At 43.6% G+C, this 25,610-nt stretch overlaps 1 protein-coding gene across 1 annotated transcript in view; it reads left to right on the top strand.

Moving 5' to 3' along the window:
- The window catches only part of ZPBP2 (zona pellucida binding protein 2), a 125,053-nt gene that overhangs the window by 19,227 nt on the left and 80,216 nt on the right, over window positions 1–25,610 (top strand). Inside the window, exon 4 of the mRNA XM_063425860.1 lies at window positions 6,621–6,839. Within this exon, the coding sequence (XP_063281930.1) occupies window positions 6,621–6,839 (219 nt within the window). The remainder of the gene's footprint in view (window positions 1–6,620; window positions 6,840–25,610) is intronic.

Here is a 25,610-nt window from a genome sequence, read left to right as displayed (position 1 = left end):
CCATTAGTCAAAGTCATGGTCTTTCTGCAAATATTAGAATCAGCTCAGAATAACCAAACAAGACACTGTCATACCACCTATGGAGTTATTGTTGATCTCCTAACAAAGTACTAGGAAACTTGAAGACATTTCACAGGAGAGCACAGGCAATACCCAAATGTGCTGCAGGCTGGAGTTCATGGGACACATACCAGGCGTAACAAGCAAGAAGCCCCACGGGTCAACCCTTTCCCCTCTTCTTTGACACCTCTCATGCAGTCAATTTGTTTTATTGTGTCAGGACATACAATGTATTTTTCTGTGAAAACTTAAAAAAAAAAACTAAATGTGAAGAATTATGCATATGCATTATGCATGTATGCATAGGGTTAGGGGTAGGGTTGGTGTAGCATGGGGAGAGGGAATTTGGTTAACCGGAAACTCCAGTGCCAGGAAAACAATCAGTTTTCCTGGCACTGCAGGTCCCCTCTCCCTCCCACCTCCCAATCCCCGGTTGCTGAAGGGGTGAAAACCCTTTCAGTCACTTACCTGAGACCCCCGCCGATGTCCTTCAGCGGTGGTTTCAGGTCGCCGCGGCTCCTCCTCTGCATTACGTCGGCCGGTGGGCGAGACTGATCCCATGCACATTAGAGCTCCCCATAAGAAAGCATTGAAAATGCTCTTCAATGCTTTCCTATGGGGAATTGAGCGACGCTGGAGGTCCTCACATAGCGTGAGTACCTCCAGCGACGCTCTAGCACAGAAAATCTGTGTTAGAGACACGGTAGTGCCCTCTAGTGGCTGTCTAGTAGACTGCCACTAGAGGTGGAGTTAACCCTGCAAGGTAATTATTGCAGTTTATAAAAAACTGCAATAATTACACTTGCAGGGTTAAGGGTAGTGGGAGTTGGCACGCAGACCACTCCAGTGGGCAGAAGTGGTCTGGGTGCCTGGAGTGTCCCTTTAACTACCAAAAATTAATTTAGATCCTAGATATCCAAGGCATTTGACAATCAGGACAGTAACCTATATCTATATTGAGCTCTTTGTGTTTAGTTGCACTGGATGTTTAAATATTATTATAAAAAATATTATTAAAAACCCTTAAATAATGTCTGAATACACAAATAGCACAAAATCTAGGTTTTGCTTTCATTCAGAACTTGGAAAATTGCCTCATTCCTAAAGGTGTTATATAAACCTAGTTTAAGTAGGTCACAATGAGTAGTAGCTGTTCCATAATTGAGTCCTTCTGAGATATTTTGTCTCATGGGGAATTTCCATTGACACGCACCCATGTGTCTATCTGGGTTAATTACCAAAATCAGAAATGTTGAAAACTAAAAGTAAATTCAAAGTGAATTTAAAATTTAAGACTAAAGTAGCCGTAGTGTAAGATACACTTTCTATTTCAGCTCTTTTTGCTTTAAATTTCAACTTCTCTTCCTCTTTTTAGTGAAAAACCCTGATAATGTCATAGCTGAGAGAAACATACTAATTTTATTTTAAAAGTTTGAACCAGGAGATCTAAAGTGGCATCCATTAAATTAATATTGGAAGGCAAATACTGAGTTCACAAATTTACATGTGTCCAATGTGCAGACATTGAATCATACCGATACCTTCACAAGCACAGCTTTACACGATAGCTTAAATTGAGAACCATTTATTGCTGATATCTTTTATTTTTTTTACATTTTTTATTTTTGTAGTGCAGAAGATATTACAAGTAGACGAGAGGTGCCCTAAGAGCAATCCTCTAGCAATCTCCACGCTTAACATGCGGGGCACAAGGTTAACATGCACATTTTTATGTTATGGTCTAGCTAAAACATAAGGGTAAATTATAGTTAGGCTATGTCAGAGCACAAACACATTTTTATGATCTAAGCAGGCTCTGCAGTATAACTTTGGTTGTAGATAGACATTTATGCTATAGACAAGTTTGATCTGAGCGTAAGCTAAGTTATTGATAGCATGAGTAATACAGTACAGGTATAAGTTGTAAGACAAGCATTAACGTTATGTCATACTGTGGAAAGAGTGCAGGAGCACCTATATCACTTTGCGCCAGCCCCAGGCATACCATGGAGCTATCACCTCTGCTCCACTGTCCCAAACTCTGTGGAAGTCCAGGGCAACTGTCCTTGCGTGCTGCGGTGCTGGGGACTATGGTGCCTCTGCTTCTAAGCACTCCAAGGGTGTGGGCGGTGAGGGGTTCTTCTACCCCAGTTAGATCTTGTCCCAGGAAGGTTTCTCCGTGAGGGTACGTCGTGAGATGACACACAGCGGTGGCGTTGGGATAGCGGTGTCTGCGGGCCCAAGGTTCTCTGCCTCTAGAAGCTTGCAGTCAGCCGGTCATATTTGGCTAGTGGTTCTCCCTCTTGCGGACATGTTCCAGTGCCATGTGGTCTCGCGGCCATCTTGAGGCAGGAGTTAGAATGGCCAGATGTTGCAGCCCCAGATAGCTAGTGCAGCAATCTCCTCATTGGGGACCGGGATAACCCCCACCGGTCCAAAAGGGGGGGGGGACGCCAGGTATGTTGTCGATGTATATTGGCCGGGCGGTAAGCAAAGCAGCGGCCGTCTGCCTCACCTCCCTCCCGGGTAGGCCTCCATCTCCAATTCTCAGAGTCTCATACCGGGACCCAGAGTCGCCCGTTTTCAGGCATTCCAGCTGCACCGGGACACTCCAAGAGCTTGTGCAATGGGTTTCCAGCATCTTACATGCTGGGAAAAGCGAGTGTATATTGCAGAATACCAAGATTTCTCGGGAGCCATTGTAACTTGCAGCCTGCTGGCATGGCCACCCGGCCCCACCCCACACCCTATTTCTGACATCTTGTGTCCCAACTGAAAACCTCACAGAAAAAAACCTCACATGAAAACATTATATTTTTTTTTTCCTTCATTCCTTGGGGTGACATTGTTATTACTGTGTTTTACAACCCAGTCATCCTGTACCTTTTAAATTGACTAATTTAACATTTGTTACATTCAGGATGTCCAGTCTGCCTTTTAACTTTTAACCCCTTCATGACAATGGCTGTTTCATGCCTTAAAGGGATACTATAGTCACCTGAACAACTTCAGCTTAACAAGGTTGTTCCGGTGAGAACTATAGCTCCCTGCAACCTTTCTCATGTAAACACTGTATTTTCAAAGAAAAAGCTAGAAAGGTAGGAACACCTCCAGTTGCAGTCACTAAGAGTGAACCAGAGAGACTTCGGAGTTGATGGAGGCATAATATGCCTCCATCCACTCAGATCTGCTGTTAGCAGAGCACAGGGCAGCAGTGTGTACAGCATCCTGTGATTCAGTGTCTCCTCCCTCTGCATGCAGACACTGAACTTTCCTCATAGAGATTCATTGATTCAATTCATCTCTATGAGGAGAAGCTAATTGGCCAGGGCTGTGTTTGAATCATGCTGGCTCTGCCCCAATCTGCCTCTTTGTCAGTCTCAGTCAATCCTATGGGGAAGCATTGTGATTGGATCAGGCTACCACATGTCAGCAGACTGCTTGTTTTTCTGAGTCTAACAGCATGAAGAGTTACAGCTTCAGGTTGAATACAGTAAGATTTTTACTATATTTATGGAGGCATGAGGGGCCCAGGGGGGCTAGATGGTGGTGTTAACACTATCGGGTCAGGAATACATGTTTGTGTTCCTGACCCTATAGTGATCCTTTAAGGACACAAGCAACTTTTATAATTTTTCTTTGTCTTCTTTTAATTGGTGGTTTCCCTCTTACTCATTTAGTGCATATTTCTATTGAGGGTTTTTTGCACGTTTTTTTTAAATTATACTTAGGGTTTTCTTTTCATACCACGCATAAATGTATAACTGCTCCTTTAGCATGGAATATAAGGGGGAAAAAAGGACAATTTTGAAAACAGCCTAATTTCTTTTTTACAGTGCATAAAAATGCATTCATCTTTTTGTCCTGAGGATGAGCATACCTTATATATCTAGATTTGTCTCATATTTTTTTGCAGACACACGTCATTTACCAAAAGCAGTGCATTTGTTTATTAAAACGAACAGGATTTTTCCCTAAAGTGAGAATTCAAAGTGAATTCCAAAAGTGGTTGAACTGGAAGCATAGCTCACTTAGATAATTTTGCCAGTTTGCCTACTTTGACCTTGAATGTAAAATCTCTTTTAATTCACTTTAATTCTTACGTTAGTGAAGAACTCTGTAAATATTTATTTCTATTTCTAAATTTTTTTTTTAATATGTATGTATAGCTGAGTAGTCACACGTAGCCATACCATGTTTAAACCCACGACTGCTTCAAAATACCCTGAACAATAATTTATCTGCCCCACAGGCCCGCTGGTGCTGCGGCTGCACCAGGGTCCAACACATTACCAGGGTCCAACACATCGGGTGGCCCATGTATTTAGGGCCACCCGGTGGGCCTTTCTCAGCAGGGGCCCGGTCGGCAGCCGTTTGGGAGGAAGTGACTGCTGTGAGTCACTTCCTCCCAGAGAGAGTGAAGCTGTGCGGGAAGGATGAGGAGGCTGTCAGGCGGGGGCACTGATGTGGAGTGCCAGAGCCTCTCACTCCCAACTACCTCAGCCTGCTACTGAACCCCAGGGAAGCCACCCTCCTATACTGATAAGGTAGGCAACTGGAAGGTGGCTTTAAAGGTGTAAAGTTTCCATGTGTTTTAGTATGTCTTTCTGTGTGTCAGTATGTCTTTCTCTCTGTTTGTCAGTATGTCTGTCTGTGTACGTGTGTGTGTCAGTATGTCTATCAGTGTGTTTGTATTTCTGTGTGTGTGTCAGTATGTCCGTCAGTGTGTATCAGTATGTTTGTGTGTGTGTCAGTATGTCTGCCAGTATGTTTGTATGTCAGTATGTCTGTCAGTGTGTGTATCAGTATGTCTGTCAATTGTGTGTCAGTGCGTGTCTCACTATGTCTGTGTGTGTCAGTATGTCTGTCAGTGTATATTTCCATGTTGTTAGTATGTTTATCTTTTTGTGTGTCAGTGTGTATATATGTGTATCCGTACTTAGTCAGTGTATCTATGTGTCTATGTAATCTGTGTAACCATGCAAGCATGGGAAAATGGTAGAGCCCTAGCTGACAAAGCATTGTTCGTCTTATACGACAGACGGGGATCTATCTTTTGACCACCCTTGGGATTGGGGGGGCCCAAAAAAAATCTTGCACCATGGCCCACTCTATTTTAGTCCTGCCACTGTGTTTGGGTGTGGAGGGCATGATTACATATCAGGGAGTGTGAGGTGGTTGTCAGGGTCCATGAAGCCAGTCAAAGTGCCTCCAATTCCATTTATTCATTAGGAAATTGAGTAAAAGGGGACATTCGATTCACCTCCAAGCATCCTCCACACTCAGTATTGCCAATGAATGCTTCAATATCAAAAGGGATCAAATATTTTTTTAGGATGTGTTAGGGAGACTCACCACTGTATGATAAATTAAGGTGTCAATTGATTTTTTCCTGGTTTAAAGGGTGAGTTAACTCCAATCTTCCCTCTCTTGATGACACTTACACTCGGGACCCTTTAAAATGAATGAACTATTTGGTCACTGAGTAATAAAGTAACTCAGTGTGTCATTCTTTTTATATGGGGCATGAGTGCACTTAAAGGGAGCGGGATGATAAGGGGAGTGTGGAAAATATGCACAGTACAATTTAAGCCTACCGTCACAATGTTTCTAATGTCAGAATTTCCCAGCCTGCACTCATTTTCTGATATTAATCCCACATTAGGGAATGCTGGTAAATATCTGATACTGACAGATTGCGGTCTGCGTCTTTGCTGCAAATTCCGAACAGTTCTCTAGTGACTGTTTTTTGTGACTTTCCCGGCATGTCAATCATCGTAAACCCTGTAAGGTTAAAGAATATATTTTGCATTTCTTAAACAGGGTAGTTTACATATATTAAACAGGAACGCCTAGTTATTTTTTCCTGTGTGTTTACTAAAGCTACTCAGGCGTGGTATATTACATTCTACAAATAAATTGTTGATTAATGCATAATTTTGTTTGCGTTTGGTAAGTACCTGGAGTGCACAGTAACAGTTTTGTCTATATTATATTCATTCATACTGTAAATAATGTGAAAACGTGATGGCAGTTTTACTCAAAACAAAAGAACATTATTGATTAAATGGACACCCTACGCACCAAAACCACTACATCTTAATGTAGTGATTTTGGCGCACAGAGTCAGCGGAAGGCAACCTTTGGCACTCGAGATGTTGTGGACAACATCTCCCATAATGCTCTTACAGCCGTAGTGCTGGCAAAGCATCAGGGGAAATTACTCCACAACTTCTGGAGTGCCAAAGGTTTCCTACCCCAGGCATAGACCCTGTCCTTGTTGTCTGAGAAATATATTATTGCTATGTCTGAGAATTGGTAGTTTATTCAAGTGACAGTCAGAATGCCTCTAGTGGCTGTCATTCCCACACTAGAGGCCTTTCCTATTGAAGACTTAATTGAAAGTCTTCTTGTTTGCATGATGACTCTGAATGGTGTAGATGCTTCTTTGGTTTACAGGTGAGTTTTACTTAGTGTTTAGACTCCCAAAGTGGGCATAATTAAAATGTTTGGATGACTTTAAATGAAACCTGGTTTAATATAAATGTATTTCCTTACAGGATACCGGGAGCCAGATTACTCATACCAGATAAACGTGCGGTACGCCACATTGGCCTGTCACCAGCTTGCCAACAGCCAATTTTTCGAGGGTCTTCTCAGTACAGTCAGAGGTCTTATCGATGGCCTGACCTGCAAGCTGACAAATTTTTATCATAGTTGTCACGCCATTAAAGAACCAGAAGAGAAGCTTCAAAACGAACTCTTCCTTTCTTTCAGAGGTAATTGATTTTATGAAACATACTACTTTAATGCAGTTACACAAAGTTTATATATTAGTTTTAGCCGATTTCAACATATATTCATTAACATGATACATATTCAGATGGCAACTATTGTGAAAAACTTATTTATTAATTTATTTTAGCAGTATAGATACTTTAGCAGTATAGATACTGTATGGATTTGTTAGTTTTTGTTTTATTTTTAAAGAAACAATATAGCGTCAGGAATACAAACGTGTATTCCTGACACTATAGTTGTCCATCTTCCCTTCCCCCCTTGGAAAAAGGTAGAAGCTGGTCTTATTGCTGCTGACCCCTCCCAACTCCTCCTCCTTGGCTGAGATTCTCAATTTTGAGAATCTCAGCAAATCTAGTGCTTTCCCGTAGGAAAGCATTTGGAAACTGTTGTGCATGTGCAGCAAAACATTGCACTGCACCAATCAGCATCTCCTCACAGAGACTCATTGAATTAATGTGTCACGGCGCTGGGGGATCGTATTAGCATGAGAGAGCCTGATCAGTGTCGTCACACTGTTACTTTAGCCGCAATAAGTCCCCGGTTGGCACGACCGCACATGAGCAGGGCGAGAAGGAACATGTATACTCACCTGGATCGCGGCGTATTGACACCCGATCCTCAAGTGAGACGAGTCCCAGCTGGGACGGCATTCTAAGGTTGGCCGGCCGCTGTGGTCCGTTCTTGATAGAAAGATACACAGTGCCCACGTTAAAGTAGGCCACGTACTTACCAATAACAGCACTGAGAGACATAGTTAAACCCTGTAATGCCTTTCCTGAGTGCCCTGTTGTGGTTTCCACTTGTTGGTTGTCAGAGAGCGCGTTCTTGTTCATATTTTCAGTTTTTTTACATGGCTTGTATTTTGACTTTCCCTACTTCTGGTATCCTGATCTTTAGCTAGTATTGTCTTCTCGTATTGTCTTATTCTGTATCACCGACCTCGGCTTGTTCATTGACCTTTCTCTAAGTCCGGCCAGTCTAAGGCCCGGTATACGTTGTTATTGTGTTATCATAGTTTTGCGTATTGTGTCATACAGTACTCGTGACAAAATGCAACTCTATGTAAAATGTTCCATGCAGCGGGTTGAGATGCACCTCTAGTGACCGTCTGAGTGACAGCCACTAGAAGTGTTACTAGTCAGCAATGTAAACACTGCTTTTTCTATGAAAAGGCAATGTTTATATTAAAATGCCTTTAGGGACAGACATCAGATACCAGAACAACTACATTAAGCTTTAGTTGTTCTGGTGACTATAGAGTCCCTTTAAGATTAAAAGAAATGCATGATGATATTCTAAGATGTATTTAAAAATGTCCACTGTACAAAGCATGTATAAATTACAGCTGTGTACTTCAAAGTAAATATTTTAAATGAAACTCATCTTATGTGTAAGGCTACATATAAACTGTCATATAAATATAAACAGTATTACTGGATACGAATTTGTGGTTACCACTTTTTATAGTACGTGTTCCTCCACTCCCCCATAGACTTCAACAGATGGCCCATTTTAAGGCAATCCCCATCCAAACAATGTGGAGGTCTTACAATCTCCCCTAATTTAGAGATGTGCACTAAATATCCTATATCATCCTCCCACCCGTTACTCACAGCACAGCACAGGCTAGTCATTCCATTCCAAGCTGGAGCCGAATTTGTAGTGCGTTGGATAGACAATGCATGAAACTTTGTAAAAAAATGATTAAAAAGAAAACCAAACTAAAAAGATCACATTTGTCGTTTCTGCACTTTCTACAAGTCACAAGAATTTGTCGCTTCTGACAGCTCTGTCCAGACTATGAAGTAGATTGCACCTGATACCCAATCGTAGCCCTTACAATTTTCTGAAAGACATTAAAAGTTATTTTTGTTTTGTTTTTTTACTTCTTATATCATAGGAATTATTTAATTGATTGTTTTATTTCCGTAAAAAGGAACAGAAAAGGAACTATAGGACTAGACACAAATGGTTATAGTTACATAGCTGAAGAGACTTGCGTCCATCAAGTTCAGCCTTCCTCACATATGTTTTTGCTGTTGATCCAAAAGAAGGCAAAAACCCAAGTCTGACAAACAGTTATAGAGAATTAACTCTAAAGGGACACTAAAGGCACCCAGACCACTTCAGATCATCGAAGTGGTATGGGTGCAGTGTCCCTTTGGCAATGTAAAACAGAGAAACTGCAATTATTACATTGCAGCTCTAAGCAGGGGCGGATCCAGAGCTTAATCTCGGGAGGGGCATTCATAGATTATTTAAAGAAGCAATCCAGGCACAATAACCACTACAGCTATCTGTAGTGGTTATGGTGCTAGGAGTGCCGTGGCGCACTCCCAGAGTAAGTAGTCAAACCGTTTAAGAACAGTTTGACAATTTACAAGGGGTCTGCAAGGAGTAGTAGGGGATAGGGCCTATAGTAATGTGTATGTGTATGTGTGTGAGGGGTGAAGAGTGTGTGAGGGGTGCAGTGTGTGTGAGTGGGGAGTGCAGTGTGTGTATGGGAGGCAGTGTATGTGAGGGGTGCAGGGTGTGTATGGGAGGCAGTGTGTTTGAGGGGTGCAGTGTGTGTGTGTGTGTGTGTGTTTATGTGTATGGGAGGCAGTGCTTGTGTGAGGGGTGCAGTGTGTGTGCGAGGGGTGCAGTGTGTGTGTATGTGGGACAGTGTCTGTAGTGGTTATGGTGCTAGGAGTGCCGTGGCGCACTCCCAGAGTAAGTAGTCAAACCGTTTAAGAACAGTTTGACAATTTACAAGGGGTCTGCAAGGAGTAGTAGGGGATAGGGCCTATAGTAATGTGTATGTGTATGTGTGTGAGGGGTGAAGAGTGTGTGAGGGGTGCAGTGTGTGTGAGTGGGGAGTGCAGTGTGTGTATGGGAGGCAGTGTATGTGAGGGGTGCAGGGTGTGTATGGGAGGCAGTGTGTTTGAGGGGTGCAGTGTGTGTGTGTGTGTGTGTGTTTATGTGTATGAGAGGCAGTGCTTGTGTGAGGGGTGCAGTGTGTGTGCGAGGGGTGCAGTGTGTGTGTATGTGGGACAGTGTATGTTGGGGTGGCTGTGTGTGTATGGGGGTGCAGTGGGAGCACTGTGTGTATGGGGCCAGTGTGCGTATGAGACCAATGTGTGTATGAGGGTGCAGTGGAGGCAGGGTGTGTGTGGGGCAATGTATGTATAGGAAGGCAGTCAGGCAGTGTTTGTATGGGGGAGCACTCTGTGTATGGAAGTGCATTGTGTGTATGTGGGTACAGTGGGGGCAGTGTGTGTGTATGGAGGTGCAGTGTGTGTATGGGAGTACAGTGGAGGCAGTGTGTGTGTGGGGGGTAGTGTGTGTATGGGGGTGCAGTGTCTGTGTGTATGATGGTGCAATGGGGGCAATGTGTGTATGGGGTACAGTGGTGGCTGTGTGTGCGGGGGCACTGTGTGTATGGGGGTGCAGTGTGTGTATGAGGGCGCAGTGTGTGTATGGGGTACAGCGGGGGCAATGTGTGTGTGTTGGGCAGTGTGTGTATGGGGTTGCAGTGTGTGCATGAGGGTGCAGTGGGGGCAGTGTGTATATAAGGGTACAGTAGGGGTAATGTGTGTGTGTGTATATGGGTTCAGTGTGTGCATGGGTGTGCAGTGGGGGGCAATGTGTGTATCGGGGGCTGTGGGGGCCGTGTGTGTGTAGTTGGGGGAGGGGGCTGATTAAAACAAATAACTTTTTTTTAACTAAAATATATATGCTTTATATCCCATCTCCCTTCTTACCTTTGCCCAGGGAGAGGCAGTGGGCAGTGTGTGTATGGGGGTGCAGTGTGTGTATGAGGGAGCAGTGGGGGCAGTGTGTATATAAGGGTACAGTGGGGGGCAATGTGTGTGTGTGTATAGGGGTTCAGTGTGTGCATGGGTGTGCAGTGGGGGGCAATGTGTGTATCGGGGGCTGTGGGGGCCGTGTGTGTGTAGTTTGGGGAGGGGGCTGATTAAAACAAATAACTTTATTTTTTTATTAAAATATATATGCTTTATATCCCCCCTCCCTTCTTACCTTTGCCCAGGGAGAGGGGATATCGATTGTGAATCCCTGGTGGTCCGTGGAAAATCCCTGGCGGTTCTAGTTGTGAATGAACTCTAGCCTGCAGCTCCTAGGGCTAGAGTTCACTCTCATGAGAACAGAGCATTGCCATGGTAACTGCGGCAACACTCCGAGCTCGTGAGAGGAGACAGAGCAGAGCTGCAAGCAAGTGCTCACGGGTCTCCTCTCCCTCCCCCACCGGACGCCCAGCAAAGTGCCTGCGGCCCAGTGAGGTAGATCTCTGATCTCCCCTCTGGTCCGTGAAGGCACCCTACATGAACTGGCAAGGGAGAGCCTGAACACTGTTATTTTCTCAGGGGCTGGCGGGGGGGCGCTTCCTGGATTGAAACAGACGAGGGAGTGGGGAGGCAGAGGGAGCGATTGCGCGTTTAAACATTTTATTTCATTTGGTGAAGAAAACACTGAAATAAAAAAAGTTGTTTATTTATCAAACTGCAATAAATCAAAAGCCAGAATGCAAAACAAGGGCCAAACTAGCTATGGTTAAATAATTATATCAACAAAGCTTTGTCGGTCTAAATTTTGTGATTTGATTTTCAGTATAACATAATTTATAGTGAATTAATCTGCTGCTTGTTTCAGATAACTAAATTAAATTACGAGAAATTAAAAAATATTTTGTTTTATGCTTTTCTTGTATTGCTTAAAGCATATAAATGAAAATATATTTAGTTTCGCTATTGCTTGTTGTTCCTAAATCTAATTCACAGATGGCACTCACACACAGGACATCTTGTACTTACGTCAAAGCACTCTCTACACATAACAAATTGTCCTACCTCTGCATTGATTTGCAGTTCTGCTTTCAGAATTGCACAAAACATGCTAAATAGATTCTGACACTGTATGAAGCCAATAAATAATGGTACTACACGTCATTAATATAAGCAAGATAATTTTATGTAAAAAAACCCAAAAACTAACTTTGAGCTTGATTTACAACCTGATGCAGTTTTTTTAAAATCTGTGTGTATTTGTTTTGTTTTGCAATTTCACAGGTGTAAAAAAGTAAAATTTTGGGATTGGTGGAAGGCTTAAATGTGGCATCTCGTGGGGCCAGGTGTTACATCCCGTTAGCTGTACAATGTCATTAATGAACTCTTTCATTGCCACTGTGCAACTCTTCGATCTCAGCGCATACTTTCCTAATTGCCAGGTGGGGATCTGGGATTGGAGTTGTCGGACCAGGAACAGGATGTAGAAAAGGGGCAGGACATAAGAAAGGGGAGCTCATAAAATGAGCGTTTCACCGGAAATGGGAGCATGTCAGCCTGGTGTGAATGCATCATTCCTTATTGCTTGGTGTTTGTAACACTGTATATAGCCAGTTGAATTAGTAGTTTATTACTAAGACAAAACACACCAGACATTACTGACAGTTTTATTGCCAAAAACCTGTGTGGTACCTTCATAGAGCTGATGTCCTCAATTGCTATAGGAGAGCCAGGGTTGGAACTGGGCAGATAATTTGTATCTTCTACAGGTAGGAGAATACAGCCCTGAGTCCATAACAGGGACCTCTGTGAGATGTCAGTAAACGTGATATTGAGAAGCAATCAAAATTACTCAGATCTGGGGGTTTAATCCATGTGCAATGTATGTCTCAAAGGGTTACTCAAAGAACCATGACCACTTCTGTTTTTAGAAGTGGTCATAGTGGTAGGAATCTGTATGGGCACATACAGAGATATTTTGTGACTTAGTAACTTAGTAACACCCTGGCATATGTGTCAGGATTACTGTATGATCCAGCACGTAGAACTGTATAGCACGGATGACAAATAAGTAACGTATTACCGGTCCTTAGAATGGCCGGATTTAACGTACATAGAATAGTCAAAATACTAGCCGAGGTCAGGGAACACAGAAAGGGATGCAGCGATGAGGAAAGCCAGGAGTCAGAATACCAGAATATAGAGAAGTCAATAAACAAAGTGATGACTGTAGGAAAAAAAAGGTCTTTATTTGGACCTCAATGCTGTACTCTCACGTATGCATGCCCTGACATAAGCTCCTCGCAACTGAAGGGCCAGGAGCTGAAGAGGACCAGACTGAAGAGGATGGCGGTGCCCATGAGGGCAGGTTCTGGTAATATAGCCTATCTTCAGAAAAACTCAAGCCGCCGGGGGGGCGGAGCCAAGCAACTGACCTGAATGGCCGAGCGAGCTCCGCTGCAAAAAAATACTTTGGACCAGATTACGAGAACCCAGCCCAACGAAACCGGTGCCAAACCGACCTGCTAGCATCCACCAACGATATGGGCCGCAAAAATAAAAAATCTAAGCACGACAACCCGCGGCAGCACCACAGCATCGGCGACATGTGGAAGCAGGCAGTTAGCGCCCAAGGCCCCAACATGGCCGCTTACAACGACTACGGCTCGGATATCTCCGATGATTTCACCACGGAGACTGAGATGGAGCACCCACACGAGGAAATACCACCTCGCAAGTCACCCCCGAAAACAGACTCCTCACCAGTAACTGTTACGGTGATGAAAGACCTCCTAGCAGACCTCCGCTTAACAATACAGGCCGACATGGCTCAACTGCGCAAGGACCTACAAGGCCTAACATGCTGCCTGGGCACGCTGGAGGCTGACTCCCAGCGCACCAAGCAACACACTCAAGTCCTCCAACAAACGGTCCAGGAAATCAAGTTACAGCACTCCACATATGAACAACGTATAGCAACCTTAGAAGAACGTAAAAAGCAGGTATAGCAACCTGCCGGAACGTAAAATCCGAGGCATAGGAGAGGACATACCGGAGTCTGAACTCCCACACACGGTGCGGAGACACCGCACTATTACCTCCCAAGCAAGCCAGACAGGTACCCATTGAAAGGGTATTTCGCCTACCACGAGCAGCTAAGGCCCCACCAAAAGCCCCACGAGACCTACTGGCATGCTTCCAAAATAACGGAGACAAAGTGGCGGTGATGCAGGCCATGCGGAACCAATCTCCGTACCTGTTTAAAAATATGCAGCTATCTTTTTACACGGACCTGTCGGGGTCCACCCTGGCGTGGAGACGCACGCTTCAGCCCTTTACAGCCCTCCTACGCCAACATAATATCACCTACCACTGGAGAGGTTCGCGCAGAGGTTCAGCCCTTTACAGCCCTCCTACGCCAACATAATATCACCTACCACTGGAGAGGTTCGCGTGTTGATCCACCACAGGAATGCGACCTCTACCATACGGGACTTACAAGAGGCAACTGAACTACTACCGGCCCTGGGACTTCCCCCGATCGCTCATCCTCCACCGGAGAACAGAACCACGCTGGCACACAGCACCGCATGGAACCCCGCAACAGCGGTCCCATTTGTCCCTAGAGGAGCCGAAACGGCGATCACTGCGGCAACCAACACCTGACGCAGCCCTGAAGCTATCCGGTATCCAGACAAGACTACCTTAAGCAGCATTACTCGCTGCAACCCCTGGACTCATGAACCAGTCACGATGTATATATGTTGAAAAGATATGGCCACAATATAAAGGTAGAACTCACACGAGTATTAGCAACCAAGGGCACTTTTAAGCCACTTATGTAAAGCCATCTGACATCTCCCCGCCCCCTTCCCCCGGGTAACAGGGGATCTTTACACAAAGCCAAAAGGGGCACCGACCTACCTGGTATAGACTGACACCACACTACAGAACACACAACGAGGTCCACACCACACCAAGCTTCCCAAAGCAAGACCACCTGCCACAGAACACGGCGCCACTCACACCACCATAGACAACTCTTTGGCTAAATTATTCACAGTGAAACATTAAAGGTCAAGAAATGACTGTGGTACTTCTACCCGAGTCGATAGTTATCGCCCCCCCACCACAACCACCTCAGCTACACCCACACTGTACTACAGCTACCTACCCGAAACACGTCTTCCTCATACTGTTTTGATGTTATGCTCTATGTTTAACGTTACTTAAAGGATCATTATCTCCGCTGGCAACAACCCACAGCCCGGACGCCCACCTCACAATATGTGTTCCTATTGACCTGTAAATGACAACTCGCATCTGGCATTACTTAGACATGCATGTTACTAGTTCTACGCAGCGTGATTCGCCTGTGACTAGCTTAGCTAACTCACCTGCACTAGCCTGCTTGATTAACTAGAACAATGTACTCGCACTTTTTAAACTATACCTAGAGCAGATTGGGTGTTCGGAATTGTCCAGCATGTTACTCAACATATCATTAATAACCTGTTACATGTTTAAGCTACTTCAATCCTTCTAACGCTCTTGAATTGCCAGAGCTTACCTAGACCTTGCCAAAATGCTTAATCAATATGCCTACACTTAGCATGACTTACTCTACTTACCATGCTACTGCCCGATACCCAGCGGACCATAAGTGTCATCTCAAACTGTCATTGCTGAGTGCAGATCAAGTTACCTCTGTATTCATTCAGACTACAGTTAGGCTTGGCTCTCTCTAATTTAGCTGGGAAGCCACCCGGAAGGTTCTTTAAGCAGACACAGTACGCACTCTAATCACATCTTGTATCGCAATAGAGTAAGCCTAACTAGCACTGTACATGCCACGTTTGTAACTAGCTTTAGAGTCACGCTACCTATTCATTTTTCTGCCTCATAGCTGAGACAGCGTACATCCACATATTTTGTAGGGGCACATAAGCCTACCAAAGCAAACCTGTAACCCTATCATGTCTCAATGCCTTAGACATAATCATTCAGAGTGTACCATATTTCCAATCGCATGATTACCACGCTTTGTATTCCTATGAAACTGCTTACATCTTGTTCTTTTCATGTTATAACATAAAAATGTGCTGTATTAAATGCCACAGGTTGACATGCTGTCGAACCGCTTGCAGCAGCTGTTGTGGCGCTGTACGCTTTATTGTTACTTCATGCACGAATAAAAATAAAGAATTAAAAAAAAAAAAAAAAACTCAAGCCGCCCACGGCTACCAGACCCCCAGCAGCGATGTCATCATTGGGGGTCTTTGCAAAGAGCCTTGAAATAGACTGAGCATAAAAATTTAAAACTTCAAAATAAGGCTTTATAGTTATATTAGTTATACATTAAATCAGATTTATGAAGGGAAGGCAGGTGATATCTGCTAAAGCAATTGTTGGTTATATGAAATATATGAACAGATAAATTATATGATTTACGTACTTGACTACCAAGATCTGATCACCAAATATGAAGCAGGAAAATGCACACTGGATTGCTCTGTAGGTGGCGAAATCATGGGGAACGCTGCAAGTGAAAATATGGCAGGAACGGAAGAATATTCTTTTAACACTCCTTAACCACCCATATATTGGAGCGACTCTGATGTAGTGGTTTTCCTTTAGAGATCTTCTCCAATTGACCTCCTGCCAGGTACCACTGTACCTGCTATCTTCTCATTTAGATTAAAAATACTGCTCCGCGTATGGTCGTAGTTCCCGATAATAAAGCCTTGGTTCATGAGACTATGACATCGATTGTGGGTGATGGGGCCCCGGTTGCCGTAATCTTGAGGCTATGCTGCTAATTCATCTCTTCGTCAAGAGTACTGATCCTTGCCCTCTAGAAACACACAACCCATCTAAGCTTAGGGCAATGGATAGCTAAAATGGAGGAGATTAAAAATATGGAGGCAATGACGTCGGCTCTATATGGCAGAGAACCGAACAGAATGAAACCAAATGTCATTGTCATTGCTTTTCTTGTTTCATTCATTTTATGTTCATTCATGTTGTCATTTTTATGACATGTCATCAAAAAGGAAAATAAATAAATAAATAAATCACGTTCTGATCACCTGTATGAGCAAGTAGGCATTGTTTGGGATTCTAGTTGATTGATTTCAATTATCTAAAGCTAATGAGTTTCAAGAGCATTGTCTTATGTTGTTTTTACATTATGGGATGTGTGTGCTTGTTTGTGTAAAATAATATTAAATGTATATTATCCATATAATATTATGGTGTTGAGTAACTGTATAGGGGTGCACTCTGCAGTATTCCATAACAATTTTGTCAATATTATTGAACACCATTCTTCTCACACCCATCACCAATCATATGTTTACGACACAGTCCATATCTCTTTAAGACATCCATGAAAGGTAACTATAAATCTTGTGCATTAAATGGGTCCACTGTGCACACAAACACAGGTTATTAACTCTTGCTATAAAAATGGCAGGGGGTTGAAGAGATGATGAGATACTTTACTGTAGATACAAGCTCATCACAAGTACAGATTTTTAACTCATGAGGATTTTGCCCAATAAACAGTCATTTATGGTGAATCAACATCACATATATAAAATTTAGGCTTAAACCAACGTGAGAAACCTCTATAAATCAGCCGCTTATGCAATGTGGTTATGTAAGCATATATTCTGCAACCTGGTTGTCAACACATCACGGACGGTTTATTGTATAAACAAATTCAGCGCTTTTTGTAATGTGAGTTATCAAATAGTAAATATAAATATGTTCCTCAATCCAGTAATCAAAATGACCAGCACTCTCACCATTCTCTTAATGGGGTGGGAATCACAAGTGCTAGATCCTTTATAAAAATCTAATTTAGTTCTCTATCAAACTATAAAGTGAGATAGAAAAGTCATATTGCCAGACTTATACTTAAACATTAAAGTACTATTATTCTTCATTCAATTTCTAATGCATGCATATAGATCTGTAAGATGGAGGTTTGCATAAATGTTGCTGGGTCTATAGCAGTGTAAATGTTTTATCACGTGTATGTGGAGATCATTTTATCAAGGGCCACAATGACAAGATAGGACTCAATTTATTGTCATTGGAAAAAAGAAGGTACGCGCTCTTTGAATTCTGTGTTTTTACATATCAGGTCATAATAACAATAACCTGTTCCTTAGCAGGTTTTAAAATGAGGTAAATACAACCTCAGCTAAACAACAAAACCTAACATATTACACCGTGATAATTTATTTAAAAAAATGGAGAAACCATGTGTGGAAATCCAAGTGCACCCTTACTGCTTCCATAGGAATTAAGAGGCTAAGTAGCAGACGTGTTACTAATCAAATAATAAGACAAAAATTCATTAGGTGTAGCGCCTAAAATTAATGTTGCAAAAATGAGAAAAAAGATAGTAAAAAGTAGAAACACCACTAATAAAAAGCAATAAGACAATAAAAGTCCAATGGTATTAAGCAGAGATAAAAAGTCCAAACTTTGAGGTATTATGAATAAAACCAAGACCTTTTCAGTGACTTTCTTTTGGGAATCAGAAAGGTGCTACTTCTTCAACTCGTGAGACCAAAAAGAAAAAAACAAGAGAAAAAAACTGCAGTGGTGTAGTATGTCACAAACAAGTAATAGGTAATATAAAGATGTATATCTAGCTCTGGTGTAATGTGCATTCAGTGGCGTTGATCCCCCACTGGTAGGATTTCAGTGATGATACTTCCAACAGGTTATTCAAGGCAAGGTGTCCCAAAAGGAGAAAACAAGGAGAAATAGTGCTCTCTCAGTATAAAACTGGTTACAATAAACAATAATAGAAGAGGTCTTATACTCTCAGTATAAAACTGGTTACAATAAACAATAATAGAAGAGGTCTTATACTCACATTTGATTTAGCGGGAACTACTGCTCAAGTATTAGGCGTAGGTGTTTTAATCCTCACCTGGGATTCTTTGGTGAATTCTTCTCCAATGGTGTAGATAAGTGACCAGGTTAAAAAAAATATATATATATATATATATATATATATATATATATATATATATATATATATATATATATATATATATATATATAAAATTTAAAGTAAATTGAAATATAAGTAAAAGGTGTATGGCATAGAAAAGTAAAATAGCCAAAATGCCTTTAATAAACAAACCAAACGTGTTTCACCAACACAGGACTTCATCAAGTGGTAATAAAACATGTAAACCGGCACTTAGAGGTATATTTAGAGAGTACATGCAATTACAATTTCACAGTTTGGCGCCATAATGACATCATCAGCATGAGACATGAGATTTAAACGTGTAAAAATAAGTTAGTTCAAATGTTAAAATTAAGATACTTTTAAAAACATTACATAACAGGTAACTAGGTCTTTTAATTAAAAACAAAACGTGGATTGGAAGATTGTCTAATATAAGTTTAAAAAGTGCATCAAGTGATGCACAATTACGATGCCGCACCATGTGGGGAGGGTTATAAGGTGTCACAGTGCATCCCAAACCCTGCAGACAGCAACCCCTTTAAGAGACCTGACTGGATTTGAACTCACAGCTCCAGCATCCCAGTGAGGTTCTCTACCATGCTGTCCACCAGGGGGCTTCAGTATCTACCAGTATTTGACTGCTTCCTGACTCTTTGCCTGGATGGAGCAGTGCTGATCCACCTGCAGCCCCTTAACAATTAGAGTCAGCTGCCTGAGGCCTGCTATCTGGTTGTTTTGTTTTTTCCTGCCGGATCTTTGTTACTCTGCTGACTGATTCCTGGACTCTGACCTCTGCCTGCCTTACTATCTACGCTACTCTGCTGCCAGCCCTGACTTCTGCTTCTCTTCTGACCCTGCCTTTGGATTACCCCTTCATCTGTACTGCGCTTTGGTTTTTGCCTCCTCCTTGTGCCATCTCCTGTACCTGAGCTCCAACTCCTGGTAAACTGTGACATAACGACCAGATCCTACCATGGAGCCCGCAGAGATGATGAATGTTCTGAGTACCCTCACACAGCAAGTGACCCTCCTGTCCAAAACTTTAAGTGAATTGCAGAGTGGCTATGCCGATTGAAAGGGAACACACACCATGTCCCTGAACCTGATGTTGCATGGCCTGAAAGATTCACTGGTCGCAGGACTTCCATACACTACTTTATCACGGACTGTGAAATCCTATTTGTGCTTAAACCTCGTAACTATGCTGTTACCCGGGCTACCCAAGACCTGGGCTCATCAACAGCTGTATGCCAAAAACCCTTTCCTGGACACCTGGGAGTCCTTTGCTACAGGCTTGACATCCTTGTACGAGGACCCCTTCCGTGCCTCCACAGCTCGGACTTCTCTCCGTTCCCTTAAACAAGAAAGACGTCTTATCAGACATTGGACTTAATGAAACTGCCCTAGTGGACCAATTCTGCATTGGATTAACTGAAACCCTTAAGGATGTACTGGCACGAGTGGGAGCTCCAACCTCCTTGGAAAAATTGAGCTGGATCTCGAGTTCAGAGAAAGAAGGCAAGAGTGATATAACGTGCCAAACCTGCTGGTGAGACCTATACCCCTATCCCCACCATGGAAATAGAGTAACCCGTGCAGATTGGAACACTGTCATGCTCATGGTAAATTAAAATGCCAGAAAGCGAGCCAAAGATCTTTGCTTCTATTATGGCAAGGGAGTCTACTAAATCAACTATTGCCCGGTACGCCCTCCTCTCCCTAAACATGGCCATGTGGCGACTCTGTGTCGCCATCAAGCAAGTCCTCCATGGCACCTTAATTGTTGTTTCTCGACTCATGCTACCGGATGTAAAAGACCACCTAACCAGACCATTGGCACCATCATGGTCCCAGCTAACCCTACTCCTGTTCCAGAGCCTCAAAAGGAGGCTGCTGTGGCTACCTTCCAACTCTCAACCTCTGACTCCCCTAACGTTTCCTGCTCCAAAACAGAGACTCTGTCCCCAGACTGTGTAATTGCCTCCAATGGAACCGTGGTCTGCAGGCAAGATCTAGAGGCCTTTGAGCACCCCATGTCATAGTGCACCCCAAACTCTGCAGACAGCAAGGCGTGGCCACCCTTTTTAGAGACCTAGCTGAATTTGAACTCACAGCTCCAGCATTCCAGTCAGGCTCTCTACCATGATGTCCACCAGGGGGGCTTCAGTATCTACCTATTTGTCTGCTTCCTGACTACTTGCCTGGATGGAGCAGTGCTGATCTACCTGCAGCCCTTTACCAATTAGGGTCAGCTGCTCCTAATCAGCAGGCTGTAAAAGCCAGCTCTGCCTCAGGGGCCTGGTATCTGGTCGTTTTGTTTTTTTCTGACTGATCTTTGTTACTCTGCTGACTAATTTCCTGGACTCTGACCTCTGCCTGCCTCACCGACTACAATACTCCGCTGCCAGCCCTGACTTCTGCTTCTCGTCTGACCCTGCCTTTGGATTAACCCTTCATCTGTACTGCGCTTTGGTTTTTGCCTCCTCCTTGTGCCATCTCCTGCACCTGTGCTCCAACGCCTGGTAAACTGTGACATAAGGCAATTTCCAAACAATGTAAAGTCCATCATTTTACAGTGAGAAAGATTATTCAAAAGTGGAAAACATTCAAGACATCTGCCAAACTTCCCAGGAGTGGATGTCCCAACAAGTCCACCCCAAGATCAGACCTTGCAATACTTAGAGAAATTGCAGAAAAACCCAAGAGTTACATCTCAGACTCTGCAGGCCTCAGCTAGCATGTTACAGTACAATTGTAGATTATGCTAGCGCAGTGTACCTATAATCTTAATTTTATTAAGGACAGGAGGCGAGTATTTTGCATAATCTTTCTTTACTAAAACTCCAGCAGCACAGGTTTAACAATAAAGTTTAGTGAAAAAAACATTGCCATAGGGTATAAAAGGCCCTTCCTCTTGCATCATTTCCTCTTTCTTTGGTGCGAGATAATCATAAACATATCCTGCTATTACAATAAATAATGATAACGACGAAGAATCAGACTGTAAATGATCCAAATCCCGACTGGAAGATTGTCGTAGAGTTCAAAGACGATCCCATGTATTGATCCATGAAGAAGAATCAAACTGAAAAGAAACAAAAGACGTGAAAGGGATTTGGAAATGAACTGTTTGTCCTCATTATTATTATTATTAGCATAATCAATATTACTGTTTATAAAACGCCAGTTTATTCCGTAGTACTTTACGTAAAAGGAATTTATCAGATGAGACAAGAATATTTTAACCGAAATAGGTAGCTATGAGAGACATTAATATAGTCAAATTGTATGTATTAGGAAATCATAACAGATAGCAGTCGTAATTTCAAGATGTGATATGAAATAAACCACATAATAAAGAGATAACCACACCCCCTGAATTCAAATCTTTTATTGAAGTACAACCCAAGGAATGATAATTAGGGAGGGAAAAAGCAGGGTGGGAAAATACTCGCCTCCTGTCCTTAATAAAATTAAGATTATAGGTACACTGCGCTAGCATAATCTACAATTTTATAACAGGACAGGAGGCTTCATATTTTGCATTTTTAACGCTATGGAACAACACAGGATGTGTGAAGAGTCTGAGGAAGTAGAATGAACATCGGCGAAGGAAGATGCGTCGTGGATGTCTAAGAAGCATCCATGACTTGAATGACTGATAACCAATCGATCACCGCAACCATATGAGCAATGGTCAACGTGCCCACTCGGTAAGGTGGTGGCCATAACTGGTGTGAAAGGTATAGTATACAAAGGGAGAGAGAGAGGCTGTCTCGATTGTGAGATTCCTCGAGGGTTAGTTGGAGTGAGTATCCAAATCCATAAGACAAACCCGTAGGAATAGAGAGAACCACAACTAAGACCCATAACCGAGTGTATTCCGATACTGGTTCTGGAGCGTATGACGCCTCGCAGCATACGAAAAGTCCTGTCGTGGAGTATGAGCCGCCAAAGTCTCCGATGGTATCTTGTGGGTTGTCCGTAAAATGGGAGACAGCGGAAGGGCAGTGGATAGCCCAGAATGGAGTCAATAGGATCGGGAGCCCCTTCGATTCTGCTGTAGTGGCGAGGTGCGTGTCACCCAGATCTCCGTGATGCGATGGTGACCAAGGAGTCCCGTTGTCACAAAACCCAGTTCATGATATAGGTAATCTTCTGAGGGAACCCTAGTCGTAGGGTAACCTTGCGTGTAATTTAGAAATGGTAAATGTCCTCCGATATTATTAGAGTCCGATACCAGACTCCGTCCAGGTGTTTTGTGTAGTCGGTTGCCGAGATATTGTCCAAATATAGGAGAATACAACTATCGGATCTGTCCCAGGCTAGCTGTAGTTTGTCGGTAATCTCGACGCCGGCCGTCTCTTCTCCAGATCATGGTTCTCTGGTAGGGGTATGTGCAGCAAGCCTTCCAGCCCTAGAGACTGATTGTCGATTACGTGTGTAGTAAGTAACGTCTTGTAGTCTAGATAGGTGAGGTAGTGGATTCCCTTGTGGCAAAGGGCGCCATGACCGGTTATAAAAGTTTCTTGGGTACCATGGGTCGTACCTTAATGATAGACATGTGAATTGATTTGTTTGGTCCCGTCGATGAAAAAACAAAATGGACAAATGGGTCCCTGGTGTGACTATCCTGGACGGGTATGTGTCCGTCCAATCCTAATTATTGAACCCACCTAGGTGTGGGGAAGCTGTAGGATGGTGCCAGAATGGTAGTCTCCCGACTACTGTGAGCATAAAATTATCCCCGAGTTAATCAGTGACGTCTGGAGCGAATGCCCAGCGCTTCTTGGAAATAAGTAAGTTTCCTCATATGTGAGATTTGTGGTCCTCCAGTACCCGTAGAGGGGTGGTATTGGAAGATGTGGACTTCGACCCCCAATGGTCGACCAGGTATCCAGATTAAGCATTAGTTCATGGAGCTAAGTTACCCTACTGGGACGTTCAGCCCAGGAGTATAGAGGAATCCTATGTCCTATCCTTCGGCCATCCGGAGTAATCTAACCTACCTACTCGAGTAGAGGTAGCTTCCTTATTTCATTACAAGGTAGACCGCTGCCCATGGTTACACCATGAGAGCGTTGAAACCGGAGAAATGTAAGTGTATAGCTGTTTCTCAGTAATATTCTGTTGTTGGGGTGAAGTGAGTGAGGGCGTGCGACCCGGAGTCGAACACACAGTCTCCTTGTCCTCGGTTTTGTGGCTACAATTGTATGGATCGTGGATGAAGGCCTGGCAACCCCCATTTCGTCGATCTCTGTGTGTTGACTGACCGTGCAGCGGTCAAATCCGTGGAGTCTCCGGAGATTTCCTTAATATGTTGTTTGGATAACTTTCCGGCACATCGAGGTTCTGTTCCCAGGCTTGATGTAATTATTTGGAGGGTCCGTGATGGAATACTTGCACTTGTCCTTTGTATATGGGTGCTTGGCCCCGGGCCTAGTAGCTCATGAATTCATAGGCAGGTGGGGTACCATGGTTCACAGTCTCTGCAAGACCCTGACCCAGCCTATTGGGGATTGTTGTCTGCATTGAGGTTGCCACTGCAATTAACCTAGGCTGAAAGTCTTGAGTGAGAGGTCGTCTGTTGACCTTTCCGTCTGTTGAGTATATATATCTATATATATGGACTAGGTACATGTGTAAATGTGTTAGGACACCTAGAGCACCTCCGGCCATAGTTCCATGTGGGATGCGCATCTGCGAGTGGGGGAATAACCCCAGTAGTAAAGGGGTTCATCCCAATAATAAAGTGCACAGAAGTCCGCAGACGAGTGTTGGAGCCTGATTACTGCAAAATTTTTCCCCTTCCTCAGTGAGGAGTATGTAGATCACCCCAGTCGTATTGTTGGTACCATGCATAGAGTCATATATACATATAATGATATAGCAGGGGGTGAGCCTGCGTGCACTGCAACTCTTAATGATATAGCAGGGGATGAGCCTGCTTGCACTGTGACTCTTAATGATATAGCAGGGGATGAGCCTGCTTGTACTGTGACTCTTAATGATATAGCAGGGGATGAGCCTGCTTGCACTGTGACTCTTAATGATATAGCAGGGAATGAGCCTGCTTGTACTGTGACTCTTAATTGTATAGCAGGGGATGAGCCTGCTTGCACTGTGACTCTTAATTGTATAGCAGGGGATGAGCCTGCTTGCACTGTGACTCTTAATGATGATGTAGCAGGAGATAAGCCTGCTTGCACTGTGACTCTTAATGATATAGCAGGGGATGAGCCTTCTTGTACTGTGACTCTTAATTGTATAGCAGGGGATGAGCCTGCTTGCACTTTGACACTTGAGCCTGTGGGGGTCGCCTCCTATAAAGGGGTCACCCCAATAAAAAAGTGCACAGTAATCCATTGGTGAATGCACATCTTTGAGTGTGGGGGTCACCCCAGTAGTAAGGGGGGTCGCCCCAATAATAAAGTGCACAGAAAATAACGTTTGGATAGTTTTATTCTGGGGACTTCTCTAAGGAAGTCAGTGTCTTCCGTTTCAGTGGCCGTTGCGGTGTCGGTGTCTGTTTTCGGCATCTGCACCAGTGGCAATAGCCTTCTCCACTGAGGCAGCCACCGCCGAATTTATCATTGACTGGAAGTCAGATGGTGGTGATTGTGGTGAGTCACTCAACATGAAGTAGTGGAGTATTCCTCTATGTGAAAGACAGGAGAATGTCAGGTACTGAAGTACATGAGTAGTAGTACAGTCGGTTTCCCCTAATGACTGGCCTGACCAATGTTATCTGACCCGAGACCCTCAGGTCGCAAGGGGTCGAGTGGCCTGAAGAGGGGGTCACCCTCTGTGCGACCGGGATGAGCGGTCGTATAAGTGGGCCGCACCCGTCAAGGGTGGAGGGCCTGTTTGTTTGGGGTTCACCCAACAATATATGAATTGTGGAGCCTGTACATTTGCAATTTCCTCACTCCTTGGTAAGGAGGTGCGTGGATCACCCCAGTCGTAGT

This window comes from Pelobates fuscus, chromosome 6 (genome assembly GCF_036172605.1).
Source record: "Pelobates fuscus isolate aPelFus1 chromosome 6, aPelFus1.pri, whole genome shotgun sequence".
Classification (NCBI taxonomy): domain Eukaryota; kingdom Metazoa; phylum Chordata; class Amphibia; order Anura; family Pelobatidae; genus Pelobates; species Pelobates fuscus.
The sequence above is the reverse complement of the archived record's forward strand: the minus strand, read 5'-3'. Positions and strand labels throughout refer to the sequence as shown.